This window comes from Protomyctophum parallelum (assembly GCF_964188405.1).
Source record: "Protomyctophum parallelum genome assembly, chromosome: 1".
NCBI lineage: Eukaryota > Metazoa > Chordata > Actinopteri > Myctophiformes > Myctophidae > Protomyctophum > Protomyctophum parallelum.
The window spans coordinates 90098030-90120087 of record NC_139697.1 but is presented as its reverse complement, the minus strand read 5'-3'; the positions used below and the strand labels follow the sequence as shown (position 1 = coordinate 90120087).

At 43.8% G+C, this 22058-nt stretch overlaps 1 protein-coding gene across 2 annotated transcripts in view; it reads left to right on the top strand.

The window, feature by feature from the left end:
* Positions 1–22058, top strand: part of LOC310855447 (E3 ubiquitin-protein ligase CBL-like) — a 29588-nt gene that overhangs the window by 2254 nt on the left and 5276 nt on the right. Inside the window, exons 2-13 of one of the 2 annotated variants that reach the window (XM_083760465.1) lie at positions 1212–1459; positions 6891–7037; positions 8863–9019; positions 9764–9885; positions 12471–12608; positions 12774–12861; positions 14134–14265; positions 15105–15326; positions 16703–16819; positions 16910–17205; positions 19112–19282; positions 21003–21118. In XM_083760465.1, coding sequence (XP_083616591.1) covers positions 1212–1459; positions 6891–7037; positions 8863–9019; positions 9764–9885; positions 12471–12608; positions 12774–12861; positions 14134–14265; positions 15105–15326; positions 16703–16819; positions 16910–17205; positions 19112–19282; positions 21003–21118 — 1954 coding nt within the window. Of the gene's footprint in view, positions 1–1211; positions 1460–6890; positions 7038–8862; positions 9020–9763; positions 9886–12470; positions 12609–12773; positions 12862–14133; positions 14266–15104; positions 15327–16702; positions 16820–16909; positions 17206–19111; positions 19283–20999; positions 21119–22058 lie in introns of both variants that reach the window. The other variant, XM_083760464.1, reaches the window with a different exon arrangement.

Genomic DNA, 22058 nt, shown 5'->3' with positions numbered 1-22058 from the left:
TGCTTAAACGGCCGCCGCACCGAGCTGTCGCACCGAGCTGTCGGCGTGAGGTCGACGGAAAAAAGCTGGGGCGAGATGGCAAAGGGGCGAGATGACCTGTGGCTGTTACCAGACCATTTACCAACTTGATAGCAGCTTTCACCGTTACAGCTGAAGTCAATGGTGACTGACTGACCTTTAGAGCAGTGGTTCCCACACTTTTTCATGTCAAGGACCCCGACATTGACACTTATTAGCCCGCGGACCCCCATAAGAGAACATTTTACGGCTTTAGCAGTGATTCTCAACCCGTTTTAATTTCAAGGACCCCCAGTTTGACATGCATTAGTCTACGGACCCCCCCCCCCTCTCTGGGACGGTGGGACCCCCAATTTATATTGTAACTCGATGTTAATTTAACTCTGAGTGTACAAACGGGTCCATTTGGTTCCATTTGTACACTCTCAGCGTTACAGACCCATAAGGGTCCATTTGGTTCCATTTGTACACTCTCAGCTTTACAGACCCATAAGGGTCCATTTGGTTCCATTTGTACACTCTCAGCGTTACAGACTCATGAGGGTCCATTTGGTTAATTGGTTCCAAACAATCATTTAGCTGGGGACAGGCCTCATGGGTTAATACCCTTCTTTACGACATTACAAAATGTCCAGCACGTTTATACTTCTATACACTCTTTTAAAAGATACTGCTTACAAAGAATTGTCAGATTTTGATAACCAAAATATAGGCTAAGGCTACTCAGTCATTCAGACAAAGACGAAGCAATGGTAAGAGGCATAGCAACACTAATCCACAGCATGAACACGCATGGTCTGGGTTACACAAGTGTGAGCATTATGTGAAAACAACAGCTGTTGTGGATATTTGCACGAAATTATGGTATAGCTAAAAAGAAATCTGCTGATGATTGTCTCAAAATGCCAGATATCGATAAACCTGACCCCTGCACACCAAAGTCTCTTTGCCGAAAATAGCAGATCTACAAGCTCGCAACGCTGAGCTTGTGAGCTTGTAGACGTGCTATTTTCAGCAAATGTTCCCCCAGAATAGGGATGCTAGTGCTCAAGGGGTAAATATAAAAAGAAAAAAAAACGTTCCTATCACACAAAGATTTGGCGGATCCCCTGTAGTAACTCTGAGAACCCACAAGGGGTCCTGTCGAAGACCCCTGCCTTAAATCATTGTGGACCCTCTTGTCTCCCATTCAGGTGGTGCGCCTTTGCCAGAACCCCAAGGTGGCGCTGAAGAACAGTCCGCCCTATATCCTGGACCTGCTGCCCGACACCTACCAGCACCTGCGCACCATTCTGTCACGCTACGAGGGCAAGATGGAGATTCTTGGGGAGAATGAGTACTTTCGTGTTGTGATGGAAAACCTCACCAACAAGATCAAGCAGACCATGAGCCTCTTCAAGGAGGCCAAAGAGCGCATGTATGAGGAGAACTCCCAGCCCAGGTTGGTTGCGCTACAAGACAAAAGCATTCACCATTATTTGCTTTGTACACTTAGGCAGACGTGTGTGTATGCATGTGTGTGTCTGTTGCATGGGGGGGGGGGGGGGGCACTTTGTCTATGTTAACAACCACACATGGATGTAGATTCTTGTGAATCAGATTTGAACCACATTCTTAGTTGATTTCTAAACATGTATCTAGATAGAGAGAAGTATGTACGGTAGTCACATGGACTGAAGCCTGATTTGATGTCACTCGCTGAGAAAAAAAATAAGCAAATTGGCGATGTCTGAACACACTAATCGGATAATTTGCATAACGGTGTGCACTGTCAGTCCGAAAAGATCAGATTTGAAAAACAAATCACCTTTGCGTCAGTCAGAAGAAAGCCTTTGATATGTTTTGTATATTGGGCTTCTGATTATTAGTGGTTCGATAGAGGGCCTCGCTCTACCCACTAATAGCTACGGCCGTCCCCTAGTATCACTATAACATGTAACAGGTGTCAGACACATGCTCACAAATAAACACATTGTTTCGGGCAGGGCAGCCATGCATGTTCCAGCAGTGAACCAGAAGACTAAAGTAAAACTAATTAATGTAGGATGACTTCTAAGCGACCTAGAAGGAATTTGGTTTACACTAATAACACTGAAGTAAAGTGGGAGGAAAGGAAAGGAAACCCATTTAAAAATGAATGGTAGTGTAAGTGATATGCTTTGTTTAAAAATAGATAGATTGAGAGCAGATGTGATATGATCCCTCATTTTAGGGTGCTGTATATTGTGATCTTCTAGTAGCACCATTCTGAACTTGTTGCAGGTTCATAATGGATGTATTGGGTAGGCCAGATGAATTATATACTCACTGTATTACAGTGAGTCTACTAGAAGAAGAAAAAAGCGTGCAGTGTATGAGCTATTTGGTGGCAATGTACTGTTTTGTAGACATGGACTAGAAATGAAGTATTATGTTATTGCCCCAGTCAGGTGTTCCCCAAAAACAGTGACCCCAAAAACAGGAAGCCCAGAAATGGGTCCAAGAACACAATTAATGTTTTGCAATGAATGGCCGTTGCAGGTGTTGGGAAACACCTAGTCTGAAGTTTTTGAACAGAAACCAGATTCAGACACAGTAGACTACACATTCACTCATTCATCAGCGATAGATCATGTATAATTATGATGATTATTCACTCCTATTTTTTGATGGATGTACACATTTACTCATCCACCCAGTTAGAGCTCCAGTACACATACAGTATCTAGGGCCAGCAGCCCAGTGTTCCTTATTTTGTCGCTGTCGGTCAAAAACCGCTTATCTACATATTCTAACTTTTGTTTTTGTTGATCACTATTTGCCAACTACGAGATATCTCATATCTTTATATCAATATGAATTATGGCAACGGTTTGGCAACTTTTAGCCCTGGCCCTGTTGCTTGGCAACGACATGCTCACCACCGCCCGCACCAAACATGCGCGCGCATCCATAGAGTCTGAGTCCTGTTTTAATAACGGTCTTCTCTCGCCGTTTTCTCTGAAAACTACGGTGCTGTCCGTGGTGTTGATCATCCATCCAAGGTTCAGGTCTGATTTCTGACTTTTCACGGCATCGCGATTAAAGTATTAACGTTTCTGGAGAAAGATAGACATCGTGTGCTAATGCTAAAGCCTTTTCTTCTTCCCTCATTTTGCGAGACGGGCAAACGGAAGTGAATAGGTAGTAATCTGGCAGAATCCGAGTTAAAGGTTCATTTGCGTATATATCTATTCCACGTCCGAGCATAGACATGGTAACGCCCCGAGGTGGGAAATAAATAAATAATACAAGTACGACATAATACAAGAGAATGACAGCTTGGCACGCGCGACAGTAACTGTTATGTTTTGTAGAAGAGGCAAACTATTGTTTATGCTGTTTATTTTACATGTGTACAACATAACAATATTAGTTTGCCTCTTCTACAAAAATGAAAGTTACAAGTTACTGTTGCGAGTGCCAAGCTGTCATTCTTTTGTACTTATGTATTATTTCCCACCTCACGTCTCGGAGCGGAGGACAGTCTGGTGAGACCATTAGGGCACGGAGTAACCTCGCGTCTCGGAGCGGAGGACAGTCTGGTGAGACCATTAGGCACGGAGTAACCTCGCGTCTCGGAGCGGAGGACAGTCTGGTGAGACCATTAGGGCACGGAGTAACCTCGCGTCTCGGAGCGGAGGACAGTCTGGTGAGACCATTAGGGCACGGAGTAACCTTGCGTCTCAGAGCGGAGGACAGTCTGGTGAGACCATTAGGCACGGAGTAACCTCACGTCTCGGAGCGGAGGACAGTCTGGTGAGACCATTAGGCACGGAGTAACCTCGCGTCTCGGAGCGGAGGACAGTCTGGTGAGACCATTAGGGCACGGAGTAACCTCGCGTCTCGGAGCGGAGGACAGTCTGGTGAGACCATTAGGGCACGGAGTAACCTTGCGTCTCGGAGTGGAGGACAGTCTGGTGAGACCATTAGGGCACGGAGTAACCTCGCGTCTCGGAGCGGAGGACAGTCTGGTGAGACCATTAGGGCAAGACGGGCAGTGTTGGTAGGCCAATCAGAGGCAGGCGGGCCGTTACCATGTCTATGCTCGGACGCAGAATAGATATACGCGGTTCATTTGAGGTCATAATAGGCAAATATTCTGTGAAAATTGCAGATCTACAGTATAAACTCACAACATGTCCCAACAATGATGCGTGTTGATTGGCTCTTTTTGGCAAAGAGATTTTTTGTTTAATTCTTCTTCCAAGAAATGTAGCGTATGAAATACATACCATGCTGAATCCAATATAATATTAGAAATGGGAATTAATTAGTAAACAAACAAAAATCTATGAATTTACACAAATTATGCTCTCAAACTAATCTATCACTTCCAATCTAGTCTCAAATCTCTCAGCCGTCAACAGACCTTATTGTAAGTTGATTATCAAATTGCACGGAATGCTTTCTAAAAAGGATTTAATATGTATAACTCAATTGTGTCCAAAATATGTTTTGGTCTCGCAGCTAAGGTGTCCTTAGAAAAACATTGAAGACTCCTGGTTGAGGGATTTCTTGTGCATTATGTTTTAATAGGTTTGAGCATGGGAGGAGTTTGCTCCTAACTGGCTGTGAAAATAGTCTTAACATATTGCACACATACCCAAGTTAACTTTTAGAGATGCTATTTAGAAGGCCAAATAATTTAATTTGACTTGTTTACTTTACTTTACTTTTGTGGTTTCTGTTACATTCTGAAGATGAGGCTTCTAAGAAATTGCCTTAGAAGTGACTAGATTTCCGATGTTGAGTGAGTGTACAGCAAAAAACAGGTGACAAAAACAGGTGTCGTTTCCCCTTTCTTGTCTCAGAATGTGATTACTAAGCTGAAGCACATCCTTCCTGATTGCTGATTCAGATAGTTAGGCTATATTAGCCACTTCCGTATGCCAAGATATATGCCTTCATATAGCCCCTTTAAATCAGTGTGCCTGTGAACTGGGACCCAAAGCTGTGATCCTAGTTTCCTGAGGCACTAACACTTACACTACACTGTCGCTCTGCATTAGATGGAAATGAGGTGTACTGTTCATCATACAACTGCTTTCTGTGGGAAGGATGGGAATTAAGGCACTATATACCACACTTTGTTAAAAAATATATAAATTAAAAGACTGGTGCACACAGTCACTACTAACACATTTTGAATAAACAAATTAAACATCCAATGGTTCAGGGCCACTGCGAATAGAAGTCAGTGTTTTGTTAAACATAAATAATACTTACAATGAAGAGATTGTGTTTTAGTCGTAAAAACGTCGGTGACCGTCTGGTCTTCTCCTGTGGAACTATCACTAAGTAAACACTCTGATGTACAAAAGTGTTATTGTTCTATTACTATATACCAAGTCCAAGGCATGTGTCATAAACTGTAATGAACCCTCCCTTGTTCCCATTACCATGCTGCCTGTGATTTCCAACTTGTACATAATGCTATGATGAATATATATTGTACATCGTTCCACTTTGTGTCTGTGTGGTGATGGCTGCAGACATCAACCACTGATGGTTCAATGTACAACTCCATGTCAAGTCAAGCAACCTTTTTGCCAGGTGCTTCAAAAGCGCCTGGACTACATTTACTAACGACCGTACTGACGGCCGTAGTCGTGGGGACGACCGTAGTGGACACGTTTTCATCATGATTGGCTCCCTCTAAGCCACTTACATGTAAAACACATAGTCTGAATGGCATAAAATAAATAAAATACTCTGAACACTGCAACGTGAAGCAGCATTGGCTGCTGTTGTGTAAGGGGTTTGTATGAGAACGCAAGTGAGAAGTGGAACACGAGTGGCAACAGAGAAGCTAATGTTGCACCTGGCAGTTATGTTTTTTACTGTCCAGGTCACTTACTTGTACATGAATATATCACAATAGTAGCCCCCCTCTAAAGAAAACACAAAAAAACACCCCCTCTAAAAAAACACACAAAAAACACGTTATTTTGTTATTAAATAACCAGGTGCCAAAGAACTCTACCTACAGTTCTCCTTGAATGTGCTTCACAGTGCTTGCCAGCCTTGCCTTGAACACAGCTGGAGTTAATTTAGGCCCCCACCACACAAGAACGGGTCTGGCTGTTACCCGCACAAGTTTGTGTTTCTCTGTTGCTTGGTGTCATTGACTGCAGTGTTGGCTGTGTGTTCCATAGCATTGCCCTGCACTATTGTCCTATGTTGTTGAATGGCTCTTCCTGTTTTACCTCTAATGCATTTGAATTTACTCTTTTTTACCCGCCCACCCGGGATTAGTTCCAAGTGTAGGCAAAGCTTCAGTCTCCTTCGACAAGTATATTCCTGATTTATATTTGGTCACGCACTGAAAATACAAGCTTAGAATGTGCGTGGTGAGCTTGTGCATTGCTCCTATTTCCGGTGTGCAAAGACATGCTTTTATACACCATATTTGCTTTAACGACAGGTTTAAACATTCCAATCACTAATTTATGTCAGGTGATGAATAAAATATGTAGCCCTCATATCTGTGTAGTGATCAATGCGCAAGTATGAATCAGTGGTTCTCAAACATTTTCATGTCAAGGATCTGGTATTAGGCTCTATTACAGTATGCACGCAGACCACTGTGCCAAAAAAAAAGAGAAAAGAAAATGGGTAGTCAATGTGGGTCAGATCGGGCTGAAAACCTGCCCAAAGTTGGAGTAATAATAGCTCATAGTTATGTCATTGATGACCGACATCATAGACTGCCAGTGCCTGGCAACATCTGAGATCTAGACTGTGGCCAGTGAGAGATCTGAGATCTGAGCCCTGTCTTGATTTTTTTAAAACATATCTCTCTCTCTCTTTCTCTCTCTCCCCCCCCCCCCCCCCTTCCTGCCCCTTTACAGGCGGAATCTGACCAAGCTGTCTCTGATCTTCAGCCACATGCTGGCCGAGCTGAAAGCCATCTTCCCCAACGGCCTGTTCCAAGGAGACAACTTCCGGATCACCAAAGCCGATGCAGCGGAGTTCTGGAGAAGGTCATTCGGGGACAAGTGAGTTTCTTCACGCTCGACTCCTCTCCAGTACACACGGCCACATTGCAAAGCGCTTTGGATAAACCTTGCGAACCTGGTTTACACTGAGACAGAATGAACCTGCACTAAACAGTTGGAGGTGAAATGAATGGCCTTCTACCATCACACTGTCACTGCTGAATCAGCTTGATTCCCCAGCGCTGATTGCTGGTTGGGAGGGTTAATACCAGGTTATTACCAGGTTAATACCAGGTTAATACCAGGTAATACCATAAGTTCTTTCAGCTGTCACACTGGTTAGCTCCAAAGGTATTAAATAAAGATGTGTTTGGTATAACTGATAGAAATGTGTGTGGAATCAAATTACATTTCATTTAGTTAATTAAATAGTTTAAAAGGGAGATTTTGTCTGGAGTCAAGACAGTCATACTCCCTTTTTTTTTTTTTTAGATATTTTTTTTGCGGCTTACGCCTTTTATTGATTTTTGAAGGGACAGACAGTAGGCTGACAGGAAACGGGAGAGAGATGGGGGGATGACATGCAGTAAAGGCCGTGTCGGGTCCGGGAGTCGAACCCGCGGCACACTGCGACTGGATTACCAGTCCGGTGCCCAGACCGTTACGCTACGGCCTGGGCCCATACTCCCTTTTTTAACAAGAGCTAGTCTTTCATGATCAAGGTCTGTCCTTGAAACAGCGAAACAATGCATTGTTTAAGGCATGTGAAACATGGAGAGAAGTTCTTCATCCATGTGTTAGTTTAACTCTTCATAGTGTGTTCAAATGGATCCACAATTTTGCACACTATCAGAATTTCAGTCTCATAAAGGGCCATTTAGGCCCCTTTACACGAGAACACTGTCCATAGAAAACGGTACAACAAAGTATTGTTTGCGGGGATCCGTTTAGACGAGAACTGTGTCTTCACTCGACAAAGTGAAAACACCTTCCAGAGTGGAAATATTTGAACACGCTGATTCCTCCCCATGTAAACGGGCAAAACGATGAATCCGCAAAACCTTTGACATCATGGCTCACGTGGGCTCACAACGCATTATGTTTATTACATTGATGCAGAGCCGTAGGCCATATTTGGAGTTCCTATAATGAGCAAGCGCTCCCTCGCCCGCTTATCCTACGAATACAAATGTAGCGACTAGAGAGCCTCTGCATTGGTGAATGTAAACCATGGAACATGATGTAAACACAAGCCTTCAAGTACGATGCTTGCCTGGTCTTCTATCTGGTGTCAGTGCGTCACCGCCACTTAGCGACCTGGCATGCACACTACAGCGTGTTCAGTAAGTGTGCGTCTATGTGTAAAAGGTGAATAGAAAATGAGAACGCAGCGGGACTTTGCCGTTTTATCAGTTTTTTTTTGTTTCTAAACCTTTTCAAAATAACATTCCCAAAAAAGCAAATATTTTATGAATGAAAAACAAATTCAATGATTTTTCCCCACCCAGTAATTTCATGAAGAACTCAAAGAAAAATCTAAGACATTCCATAAATTAGAAACAAAATGTTTAACCCATTTTGAGCGGGAACCCCTTTTGGTGTTTTAAACATTATGTTATAATTTAGCTATTGAAAAATAGCAGATCTACAAGCTCGAGCTTGTAGGTCTGATATTTTTGAAAAATCGTTAAAATGTGCCTCAAATCTTTCAGAAAATTGTCATGATTTAGAAGATTTTATTTTTTAATTTCGACGTCGGGTCAAAATGGGTTAAAAAGTAGTGAAAATAGCCGATCTACAAGCTCTATCTAATAGCCGAATTGCGCCGCGTTGTGAGCTTGTAGATCTTCCGTTTTCACTAGTTTGGGTCTAATGTCCCCTGCAGGACCATAGTACCGTGGAGGTCCTTCAGGCAGGCTCTCCATGAGTTCCACCCCATCAGCTCTGGACTGGAGGCCATGGCCCTCAAGTCCACCATCGACCTCACCTGCAACGATTACATCTCTGTGTTTGAGTTTGACATCTTCACCAGGCTCTTCCAGGTAAGGCCAAAGTTTTATTTATATATATATATATATATATATATATATATATAAAATCACTATCAAGTACTGGTCATTTTAAGCAGCCGTTTCACTTAGATTGTGTCTAAACGAATATACATGCTGTGTCCTCTTGGTGTATTTCCCAACATGACATTTACTCTCTCTGCCACCCATATATTCTTAGCTAAAAAAGGGTCTAGTCATACCACTGCGTGGGTAGTTAATTTCAGTCATGGCTACCGTTTTTTTCTTTTATTCCACAGGGACATGGCTCGGTCATTATTGAGGGTGTGGTGGCTGGAACTCTTCCAGAGGGTTCCCTTAGTGGGATGTAAAACCGAAATAACGTCCTTGGGTTAGCCATAGTAGGGAAATAAGCAGGAAACATATGGATTTAGTTGAAGGAATATTGTTTTTAAGCATAGTTTAACTCAACAGAGTCGAGACATGGTTTAGCTCTGATGGCTAAGCAAGAACACCCCGTGATGAGTCAGAGAGATGGCAGTGTCCATATCTCAGGTTTATTATCCATTCATCAGTAGGGCTGCAACTAGCGATTATTTTCTCAGCGATTATGCTATCGATAAATCTTTCAATTAATCGAGATTAATTGAAATAAAAAAATCTATCGTTGCTGACTTGCTCTCTGTGTGTGTGTGTGTGTGTGTGTGTGTGTGTGTGTGTGTGTGTGTGTGTGTGTGTGTGTGTGTGTGTGTGTGTGTGTGTGTGTGTGTGGTGCAGCCATGGTCATCTCTATTAAGGAACTGGAACAGCCTGGCAGTGACACACTCAGGCTACATGGCTTTCCTCACCTACGACGAGGTCAAGGCCCGACTGCAAAGGTTCATTCATAAGCCTGGCAGGTGAGACAGACACACACACACACACACACACACACACACACACACACACCTACAGTAAACATGGGCACACAGTATAACCAGTAAGATGCCTGAGGGTGAGAAGCGACCTCGACCGCATCTGCCTGGGTGACGGCAGACTGCAGGGCTGGCACTTTGTCATGGGGGTGGAATGTCAACATATGGAATTAATTCTGTATTGGCCATATATGGAGCGTGTCTTCAGTGTACAGGGTTTGATGAGGTTAGATCAGCATATGGAATATCAGAACTGGTCAGCTCCATATATGAAGATCTAAGGGTGGCACCTGGGGCTGTGTCTTGAGTGTACAGGGTTTGATGAGGGCCGAAGTAGGGCTGGGCCTTAATTTCCGGGCCTGTTGAGAACTAGTTTTGGCCGGCTGCCGGGCGTAGCTACACTAATAACTTTGAGGCAGGCCCGTCTAGAGTTTGAATGGACAGGTATCAGTCAAAAGGGAGACATCGAAGAGGAAGGATGGATGGGAAAGGATCAACATGTCAGAACAGGTCGGCTCCATATATGGAGATGTAAGGGTTTATGTTTACGGGTGGTGGGCGTGCCGCCATTCCCCCCTCTACTTTCACACCGTGTCAAGTAATGTGCCCAAACTATACTTTGCATAACAACAGGATTAACTGTTTACGTGCGACGTGCCGTGGTATCACTATTACACCACTGCTTGGGACTAAATTAATGTATCCCTCTACAACAGCATTACGGTCATCCTTTTCCCCCCAAATCGTTCTTCCTCCTGACCATATATGATCACGACTACTGAGGCTTGATATCTGGTTATACGAATGCAGTCCATGTTGTTGTCGGCTTTAGGCCTAATTGTTACATTGTGTAACTACAAACTCACTACAAAATTGCATGTCTTTGGTGCTCTAAAAATGTATTCTCAAAAGTCATCTTGTGGTGAGTGGCCTTGAATTACACACTGGTTAAAGGATCATACTGGTGGTCTGGCATGTTTAGCACATTGACTACTATGACTCACAATATACTGACTGCTTTCCAATGCATATGTAGTTTCTCAGAAACTCACTTTATTCAATTTTTGTCAAAGTTATGCCATCATTGATGTTTTTTTTTAATGCAGTTGAAAGTCCTGATTCAAGTCTTGCAAAAAAAAATACAGTACAACTAACACAATTCAAATTACTTCTTTTAAAGATTTATTTTTGGGCTTTTATGCCTTTTTGATAATTATTGTCACCCAGGCTAACGTTGTACTAGGTGCCCAGACCGCACCTAGTACAACGTTGGTGCAGTTATCATCTTTATACATTTTTTTTAATGAAATACAACAGCTAAATATGGTAATTACTAATTAGGCTATTCCAAGTTCTAAAACACTATGCTAACAAAATAGCAGATCTACAAGCTCATATCGCGCCACCGAGTGGCTGGATACGAGCTTGTAGGTCTGCTATTTTTGAAAAATCGAAGAGCGACTGACATTTTTAGAATCTGATCTCGGGTCAGAATGGGTTAATCAGACCAGTGTGTGTCCGGCGGAAACCTCGTATGAATCTGATCTCAGGTCAGAATGGGTTAAGGCAGTGGTTCTCCAAAGTGTCCTTGAGTCTCCAGGAGGTCCTCAGATAAATGATAGTTAGGAACCATTTGGTTCCTTTAGTACAGAGGTTCCCAACCACTGGTACCACTTGAGCCCCCCTCTGGTGGCACACAGAGGAGTCACATGGAAAAAGACAAAAGTGGAATGAAATATTTATATTACTACAGGTAGATAGATAGATCTTTATTGGCATTGTAACATGTGCAACGGAATTAATTTGTTCTTCTGACCAAGCTATTGGTTGAAATAACCTATCCAGCCATGCTGAAATGGGCATGACAGTACACCTAGCTGCTAATAGAAGATTTGAGAATGGATTAATCACGTTAGAATTTAGAAATATCATCAGTTGTGCTGATTAGTGATTAGACTGAGTTTTGTTAGAGCAGCAGCATTATTGGCTTAGGGAAAAAAAGGGGGCAGGTATAACTAAATATACAAATAATAAACATTATTTATTATGGTCGTACATGGAGAGCCATATATTTGCTTAGGTGGTACTTTAGTATAAAACGGTTGGGAACCAGTGCTTTAGTACACTCAGAATTATGGGGGTCATAGCATGCATGGCATCGGCCAGTTCTCTCTAACGCCCTGAAAAAATAATATAATTCAGCTGTTCAGCTGTTGAAAGCCTTTTGTCTTCGGTGGGAAGCCTCTCAGAACCCCACCTTTTCTGTAAAATACACTGTTTGGCCAGAAACTTAAATATTTTGACCAGACAGAGAAACTTTGATTCACTCCACAACGGCAGCAAAACTATATTATTTTATTACATGTTTAGAAATCAGTAGACATCAAAAACCCGGTATATGGCGAAATACCGGTGTACATAGTCCCTGGTGGAGCATTGTAGAGAACTCACTAATGCTATGGCCTGGAGCTATGGGGGTCCGTGGCCTAATGAATACCAAAATGGGGGTCAAACTCTGGTCCGCTGTGTGTGAGCAGTAAGCATGGTTTGTGCTCTCGTGTCTTTCCCAGCTACATCTTCAGGCTGAGCTGTACGCGGCTCGGCCAGTGGGCCATCGGCTACGTGACTGCAGACGGGAACATCCTGCAGACCATCCCTCATAACAAGCCCCTGTTCCAAGCCCTCATCGATGGCTACCGGGAGGGATTGTAAGTATCTCTATATATTTATTCATGTATTTTCCCTTTTTTAAGGATAAATATGCATTGACTTCCCTGTGCAGAAGTCACGTACTGTAGCATTGTATGGTTTTCCATTACTGTACATTATACTGGTGTTGACATATTGGTGAGAGGTGTTTGTGTGTTCCTCAGTTACTTGTTCCCAGATGGACGTGCTCAGAATCCAGACCTGACGGGCCTGTGTGAGCCCTCGCCCCAAGACCACATCAAAGTTACTCAGGTACGCACAGAATTCTAGTTTTCTCCATCCATTTCCACTCAAGAAACTTTCAAACTTTCAAAAGTTTGGTTCCTCTGTCACGATTTTGTTTCTGTTCCCACCAAGTAGATGTGATTTGTTGATCCTAGAAGACGATGGCTAAACGGTAGAGGAGAAATCGTCTCATGATGCACAGAAACACAATGCAATAAATGCAAGATTAGTGGCTAGCTTAAAGCTAGCTTTTAAAGCTTTTAAACTATATCACATGAGAGGGAGTGCTGTTATACTTTATAAATGAATGGCCTCGAAGGGCATTTGAAACACAAAACTGTCACTGTAGGAATAAGCCCAAACCACACCAATGCGACTACTTTACTTCATACAACTACATGCAAGTTCTCGCAACCATGATCCCCAATGGCAGTTGCAAGGTGGGGCGGCGGTGGCTCAGGGGTAGAGTGCCTGGATGTTAACCGTAAGGTTGCCAGTTCAAACCCGGGCTCCCCCAGAGTTACTGTCGAAGTGTCCTTGAGCAAGACACTGAACCCCTAATTGCTCCCGATGTGCTAGTTGGTGCCTTGCATGGTTTCCGCTGCCATCGGTGTATGAATGGGTGAATGTAATGCACAATCTCTGTAAAGCGCCTTGGATAAAGGCGCTATATAAATGCACCATTTACCATTTACCAAGGAGTTGCATTGGTGTGACATGCCTTAAAACTGTTTTGTTGCAAGGAGTTGCGACTAGTAGCAAGGAGTCGCAACTGGTTCGGTTTGGGCTTTAGTTGCGCTCAAACCATTTGATGTGGCAGGTTAATCAGTGGAACAACCACACACGGAGATTTTGAAAACATGACCAATGACAAAAAACTCCCATATCTGCTGGGCGAAGTACAACAATGTGCAAACACAGCAGCAAGATTTGTGAGTTGCTGTGATAGGAGAAGGATATCAAATGGAACACAACCACCGTAAAGACTAATCATTGTGTATATGCCTGCACTATACCTGCATCGAGTGATCTTGAACATAGAAGTTGATCTATTGAAGAATCTGACAAAGTACATAATTTTTGTTTTTGTTTTGATTGTATTGCTGTATTGTTGTACTGTTCTTTCTGCTTTGGCAATGTAAACGTATGTTTTCTCATGCCAATAAAGCCCTTTGAATTGAATTGAAAATTGAATTGAATTGAATTGAATTGAATTGAATTGAATTGGAAGGGAAAATGTGTTCTGTGCGGCCGGCAGCGTGGATAACGTTGACGTATGGTTGTCTTTCCCGTGCACAGGAGCAGTACGAGTTGTACTGCGAGATGGGCTCCACATTCCAGCTGTGCAAGATCTGCGCCGAGAACGACAAGGACGTCAAGATCGAGCCCTGCAGTCACCTCATGTGTACCTCCTGTCTAACCGCCTGGCAGGTCAGACACACGTCCTATATATGTTGTCCTGTATAGTTCCACCGCTCAGTTCGCACAGGTGCGATTTTTTGGTTAAAGCAAAACGTTTGTTTAAAAGGTTAAAGCTCTGTAATTCTGATAGTAATCATTGCTATTTAGTTATTGTTCAGTTACTGTCTCTTCAGCTCTTAAATAAACAGGAAATTCATTTTCAGGTGGGTTACCAATTTCATCCAATCTGAATAACACATTTATCATCTTCAATTTCCCAGTTACAATTTGGTCTGCTCATTTTTTGTTTAATCACTTCCGATTTACACATGTTTATCCTGTTGTATCATGATGGATAGATCAGTATCCTGAACCGAAAATGTATTTTCTGTTGACTAAAGGGATGAGGAGACCCCTGTTACTGAAAAACTCTAGTCTAGTCTATACCAATGATTACTATGGCAATATAGAGGCTTGATATTGATATTATATTTTAACCAAATAATATCACAGCGTCTTTTATGTCTCAACCGTGAATTTAAATAACTGCATGTAATTACGGGTGGACTAGAGTGAAACTTGAGTGATTGTGATTGTTGTTATTCGTCTCAGCCTATAGCGTTGACGTTCTACATATATTAATTATGTGTGGCTAAAGAAATGAGTGTTGAACATAAAGAAATCTGTTGTTGGAACCCATTACAGAAGCAATGTCCTCATGCCAATTAGCCAATCTCACAATGCTTCGAGATGCGTTGTGAGCTCGTAGATCATCCATTCTTTGCAGAATGTTCATCGCTGTTTTTGCCTAATGTTCATTCACTTTTGCCTTTTGGCTTTCTGTGGTTAACAAGCTTTGTGGTTCTCAGGAGTCTGAGGGCCAGGGCTGTCCGTTCTGCCGCTGCGAGATCAAAGGCACGGAGCCCATCGTGGTGGACCCCTTCCACCCCAAGGTCAGCGGGGTCTCCTTCGCCGGCTTCCAGGGGCCCTGCAGGGTCCCAGAGGCCACCGGCGGCAACGTGTCCCCCGGCAACGAGGACGACGAGGACGAGGACCAGAGCCTGATGATGAGCCACTTGGCCGGTGTCAAGGTACAGTACCATACAGAGGACATGAATACCAAACAGTACCATACAGGTACAGTACCATACAGAGGACATGAATACCAAACAGTACCATACAAACAGTACCATACAGGTACAGTACCATACAGAGGACATGAATACTAAACAGTACCATACAAACAGTACCATACAGGTACAGTACCATACAGAGGACATGAATACTAAACAGTACCATACAGGTACAGTACCATACAGGTACAGTACCATACAGAGGACATGAATACCAAACAGTACCATACAAACAGTACCATACAGGTACAGTACCATACAGAGGACATGAATACCAAACAGTACCATACAAACAGTACCATACAGGTACAGTACCATACAGAGGACATGAATGCTAAACAGTACCATACAAACAGTACCATACAGGTACAGTACCATACAGAGGACATGAATACCAAACAGTACCATACAAACAGTACCATACAGGTACAGTACCATACAGGTACAGTACCATACAGGTACAGTACCATACAGAGGACATGAATGCTAAACAGTACCATACAAACAGTACCATACAGGTACAGTACCATACAGAGGACATGAATACCAAACAGTACCATACAAACAGTACCATACAGGTACAGTACCATACAGAGGACATGAATACTAAACAGTACCATACAAACAGTACCATACAGGTACAGTACCATACAGAGGACATGAATACTAAACAGTACCATACAGGTACAGTACCATACAGAGGACATGAATACTAAACGGTACCATACAAACAGTACCATACAGGTACAGTACCATACAGAGGACATGAATACTAAACAGTACCATACAGGTACAGTACCATACAGGTACAGTACCATACAGGTACAGTACCATACAGAGGACATGAATACTAAACAGTACCATACAAACAGTACCATACAGGTACAGTACCATACAGAGGACATGAATACTAAACAGTACCATACAGGTACAGTACCATACAGGTACAGTACCATACAGAGGACATGAATACCAAACAGTACCATACAGGTACAGTACCATACAGAGGACATGAATACTAAACAGTACCATACAAACAGTACCATACAGGTACAGTACCATACAGAGGACATGAATACCAAAGCTTCTTTTATGCTCCCTCGTACGACAGTGCGCTGGAAATGACCGATTTACGGTATAAGCTCACAACACGGAGCCAATGTGGCGCTTTGTGTTGTCAGCTTTTTGGTAAAGATATTTTGTCTAGAGGGGGGACGGACGGACGGACGGACAGACAGACAATATGATCATAAATCAGTCTACATGGCTTTCATGCAAGTCCCTTCTTCAAATGATAATAAATCGTGTGTGTGTGTGCGTGCGTTCGTGCGCAGGTGGAGCGCCCACCCTCTCCAGTGTCACCGCTTCCTCCGGTACCCCCTCGCTTGGACCTGCTGCAGCCGAGACCCCCCAGCAACTCTGCTGCCTTGGCCCAGGGAGCCACACCCAAGGTCAGAGGTTACATTGTTTTTTACTAAAATGTTTTTTTTTTATTGTAGTTTTTTCATTAGTTTTATTTAACTACAGTAACTCCCCCACAGATCCCAGCGCCTCACAGGGACAAACCACTACCTCTGCCCCCCGCCCTGAGAGAACTGCCCCCTCCGCCCCCCCCGGAGCGCCCGTCGCCGCTGCCCGGTCAGGACGGCAGGCTCCAGAGGAGACCCCTCCCGTCCACCCCAGACCAGCCCAGCTGGGCCTCTAACTACATGGTCCCCCGGCCGGCGACCAAGGCCGTGGGGGCCGCCATGGGCCCCGGCCCTCAGAGCAACGGAGCTTGCAGTGAGGCGGGCAAGCTCCCAGTGGCCACCAACGCCATCTACTGCCTGACCGCGAGGTAGGCCGTAGTACTGTAAATCCTACTATAAATGTAAGAATCTATCGTTCTGTCTGAACGACAGACCGAGGATTCGCGCCACGTTTCGAGCCTGTGGAACTGCAACGTTTGATGCTTTTGAATGACTAGTATGATCAATTGGGGTGTTAATTTAAAGAAAAAGAACATGGAATGGTGGCGCAGTCCAAAGCGCTGTTGCCTCACAGCTACTAAGGTCCCGGGTTCAATTCCCCTGGCGGGAATCGAACCCTTGTCAGGTGATACAGTATGAAGTGGCCTGCTCACTCCTTGTTCTGCCCTTGCTATACGTTGGTATACATTTGGTATGGCTTGGCAGACAGCTAACAAGTTCCCAATAAAGATCCAAAAGGCAGTGACTTGGTGTAGGTTCTTTAGTGAAGAATAAATTGTAAAACTGCAATACAGAAAGAATAGAGAACACAACATTGTGTCAAATACTGTAAAATAATAAACCAAACATAGTAATTTGTATGCATCCTACAAGAAAAGAACATGTTGTACTCACTGTACTAAATGCAATCAACATTTTAGAAATATCAAGAGCCAATATATGCTAAAAGAGCCATAAGTTTAACAAATAAAACACACAAACTTACAGACTTATCCTGTCCAAGGCCTGATAGAAAGGTTAACTTAACATAGCAGTGAGAGCTCTTCACTGTGTGCTGGCTTGAACTGAACTGACTCTGACCCACTAATCACCTCATAACTACCCTTGAGAAGCTACCAGGTGAGGAGAATTACTAATTAAGTAAAAGAACATTGGTCTCCATTACACATAGGGCCTACTAGGTGAAAGGTGAACTACCTAGAAAAGTAAGCAGCACACTCCTCATGCATTGAAGGAAGCATGAGCTTAACCGTGGCTCTCCCCAGGTTGGCAGAGGGACAGCAGCACCCAGGATTACAGTTTAGGCCTTAGGCAATTTGGCACCGGGTGAAAAAAGGGATTACAAACATTGTGGAATAAAAATGTAGGGGGGTAAAAAAAGGGAATGTGGAGATAAGAGGTTTCTGCAGACACAGCAACGTTATGAAAAACAAAAATAAAACCTGTAGATACAAGGTTCGTGCCCGACAGCAATGATATGCATGCTGAGTCAGCAGGACAGGTCAGCGTTGGGTTTAATTTCATGTGCAGGTCCCGGGCCTGCTCCAGCTGGGTTTACTGACAGCTTGTGTGTTCATGTGCAGGTCCCGGCCTGCTCCAGCTGGGTTTACTGACAGCTTGTGTGTTCATGTGCAGGTCCCGGGCCTGCTCCAGCTGGGTTTACTTGAACAATCTTGAAAATCTTCTAAATCCTCCAGTTTTCTGAAATTAATATTTTCGTGATTTAAAAAAAATAGCAGACCTACAAGCTCGTAGCGCGCCACTCGGTGGCGCGCTATGAGCTTGTAGATCTGCTATTTTTCAATAGCTAAATTATAACATAATAGTTTAAAACACCAAAAGGGGTTCCCGCCCAACATGGTTGGTTAACCCAATGATGACCACATTCTAGTGTCTTCTAAATCATGACAGTTGTCCGACAAACCTATGTTTCTATGTCAGTGGTTCTCACACTACTTCATGTCAAGGACCCCAAATATTATGTTTTTGGCTGCCGGACCCCCATCTGAAAACATGTTGTTTCAGGGACCCCCCCCCCCCCAGAAGCAAAGATTTGAGTTAAAAACACTTGCTGTGAAAGAATAATATATTCAAAGATTTACACACATTTTCACGATAAAAAACAAAAAGCCACGCTACGAGCTTGTAGATCTGCTATTTCTCAACAGCTAAAGTGTCAAATAATGGTTAATGTGGTTAAAAAGCTATAAGGTGACACAGATGCGTTCCAGGTCTTGATGGGTGTAATGACAGTGTGTGTGTGTTCACGTGCAGGTCCCTGGCTGCTCCAGGGACGTCATCTGGCGCCGACAAGGCTGTCCTGGAGTCCGAGGAGAACGAGTACATGAGCCCCACCTCTCTGCCGGCGAATGGGGCTCCCTGGGTGCTAGCGGGGGCCCTAGTTCCCCCACCGCCAGCCCAGGCCAACCACCACAATGACATAGGGTAAGACCTGTGTACACCTTGGCTATCCTTATGTCTAAATCACTATGAGCACTCTGGTGCCTGCCTACAGCATGAACTGTTCGCTCAATCAAAAACGAGGACGGTTGCACTCAGAAATGAAAGACAATTTGATGTGTTTTGTTGTGTGACCGACGTTTCAGCTATTACTGATGAAGGCTGGATAGCTGAATTGTCTCACCTTTCCTGAGGCATGGAAAAATAAAACGACAATCATTGTTTTACTTTTATTTCTTCTTGTTTTTGATGTATCGCCTTCTGTATCCTCTCATTATTTTCTTTCCATCTATAATAACATGCCCAAAATAATGATTACTAATAAATTATATTATTAGATAATTATTTGATAATTTCAAATTATCTTCATTTTTTTATTCAATCATTTGGTTCGATAAATGGTTGCACCCCTCCTAGACTCATGGCATAGTTGACATTTCTGCCCACACTCTTGAAGTCAGATTAGTAAGAATCAGTGTTGCAGAACAATGCAACCATTCTATTATGTACTCCTAATACTGTACTGTGGAAACTGGAAAGTACAGCATGCACATGCAATCATATACAATCATGTGTTCCTTATATACAGCATGTGTTACATGAGACCAAGGAGGCCTGCGTTTTCAAACGGAAACATACATTTTGGGAATCCAGCGTCTCCTTTTACACAATTTTTACATACGACGCCTCAGGCCGTCTTAAGTATTCGAACCGAGAGGTGCCTTGGACGTCTGTGGACGTCCTAGCGCACCCTCAAAGATACGGGGCGAGATAAGAATATTCAGAATTTTTCCTATTATTTTTTTTGTCCGTTCGCTTTTCGCTTGCCGTATGCTAACGCTCTGGGCAATTATTAGCTTGCTGTTGACTCACATGTTAGCGCGGCGGAAAGAATGACTCGTATCTCCTAATCCAGGGCGCTCTCCGTGGTGATGAATGGATCGATATGCTGGCGCTTCATTTCTGCTCCTCATCCGTCTCTCCCGCAAAATATGAACGCTTTTTGGATCATATATCGTATAAATTAAAATGATCGGGATGTAAGGTCAACTTTGTAAAGTCAACTTTTTTAGGAAAGTGTTTCCGGTTCATGGCTTTCAGAGTAAAAGCGATCAGACAACTCCGGCACCCCAGAGCTCCTATTTTGAAGCACTTCCGGCACTAAAAGTGTTAAATAATGTCATTGGGTATTTGGTTCTTAAATCCTGACCAGCAGAGGGTGCTGCCGGCTTGTGTTTTTTTCAATAGGCTGGATTCATTCTTCTACTAGCTATTTTAGCTTCCTTTTCTGTTCTTTTTTTGAACCCATTCTGACCTCCCATCTGAGATCAGATTCTAAAAATTCTATGTCAGTCGTTCTTCGATTTTTCAAAAATAGCAGACCTACAAGCTCGATGGCACGCTATGAGCTTGTAGATCTGCTATGCGGCAGTGGCTCAGGGGTAGAGTGGCTGGTTGTAAACCGCAAGGTAACCGCAAGGTTCCCAGTTTGAACCCGGGCTCCCCCAGAGTTAGTGTCCTTGAGCAAGACACTGAACCCCTAATTGCTCCTGATGTGCTCGTTGGTGCCTTGCATGGTTTCCACTGCCATCGGTACGTGAATGTAATGCACAATCTATGTAAAGCACCTTGGATAAAGGCGCTATATAAATGCACCATTTACCATTTTACTGTGTGTGTGTGTGTGCGTCCCTCCTCCCAGCAGTGTGGCGTGTGACGATGATGACTTTGAGGACCCCCAGGTGTATGAGTCCATGTGTAACATCCAGGCCCAGGCTGGAGGAGCAGACTGTGTCCCAGCGCTGCAGCCTTCTGACCCAGGTAACACACACACACACACACACACACACACACACACACACACACACACACACACACATGGACAGGGTTGACCCAGGTAACACAGACACACATGGACAGGGTTGACCCAGGTAACACACACACACACACACACACACACACAGACACACACATGGACAGGGTTGACCCAGGTAACACACACACACACACACACACACACACACACACACACACACACACACACACACACACACACACACACACACACACACACATGGACAGGGTTGACCCAGGTAACACTCACACACACATGGACAGGGTTGACCCAGGTAACACACACACACACACACACACATGGACAGGGTTGACCCAGGTAACACACACACACACACACACACACACACACACACACACACACACACACACACACACACACACAGACACACACATGGACAGGGTTGACCCAGGTAACACACACACACACACACACACACACACACACACACACATGGACAGGGTTGACCCAGGTAACACACACACACACACACACACACACACACACACACACACACACACACACACACACACACACACACACACACACACACACAGACACACACATGGACAGGGTTGACCCAGGTAACACACACACACACACACATGGACAGGGTTGACCCAGGTAACACACACACACACACACACAAACACATGGACAGGGTTGACCCAGGTAACACACACACACACACACACACACGGACAGGGTTGACCCGGGTAAAGGCCTATTCATAGTTCAGTTTTTGGTGAAGAGGTGACCACCGGAAACTACAACATGACATCACGCCGTGCTGGTCACCGTATATATAGATCTATGTTGGCTTAAAACTACAACATGACATCACGCCGTGGTGGTCACCGTATATATAGATCTATCTTGGCTTAAAACCACAACATGACATCACCG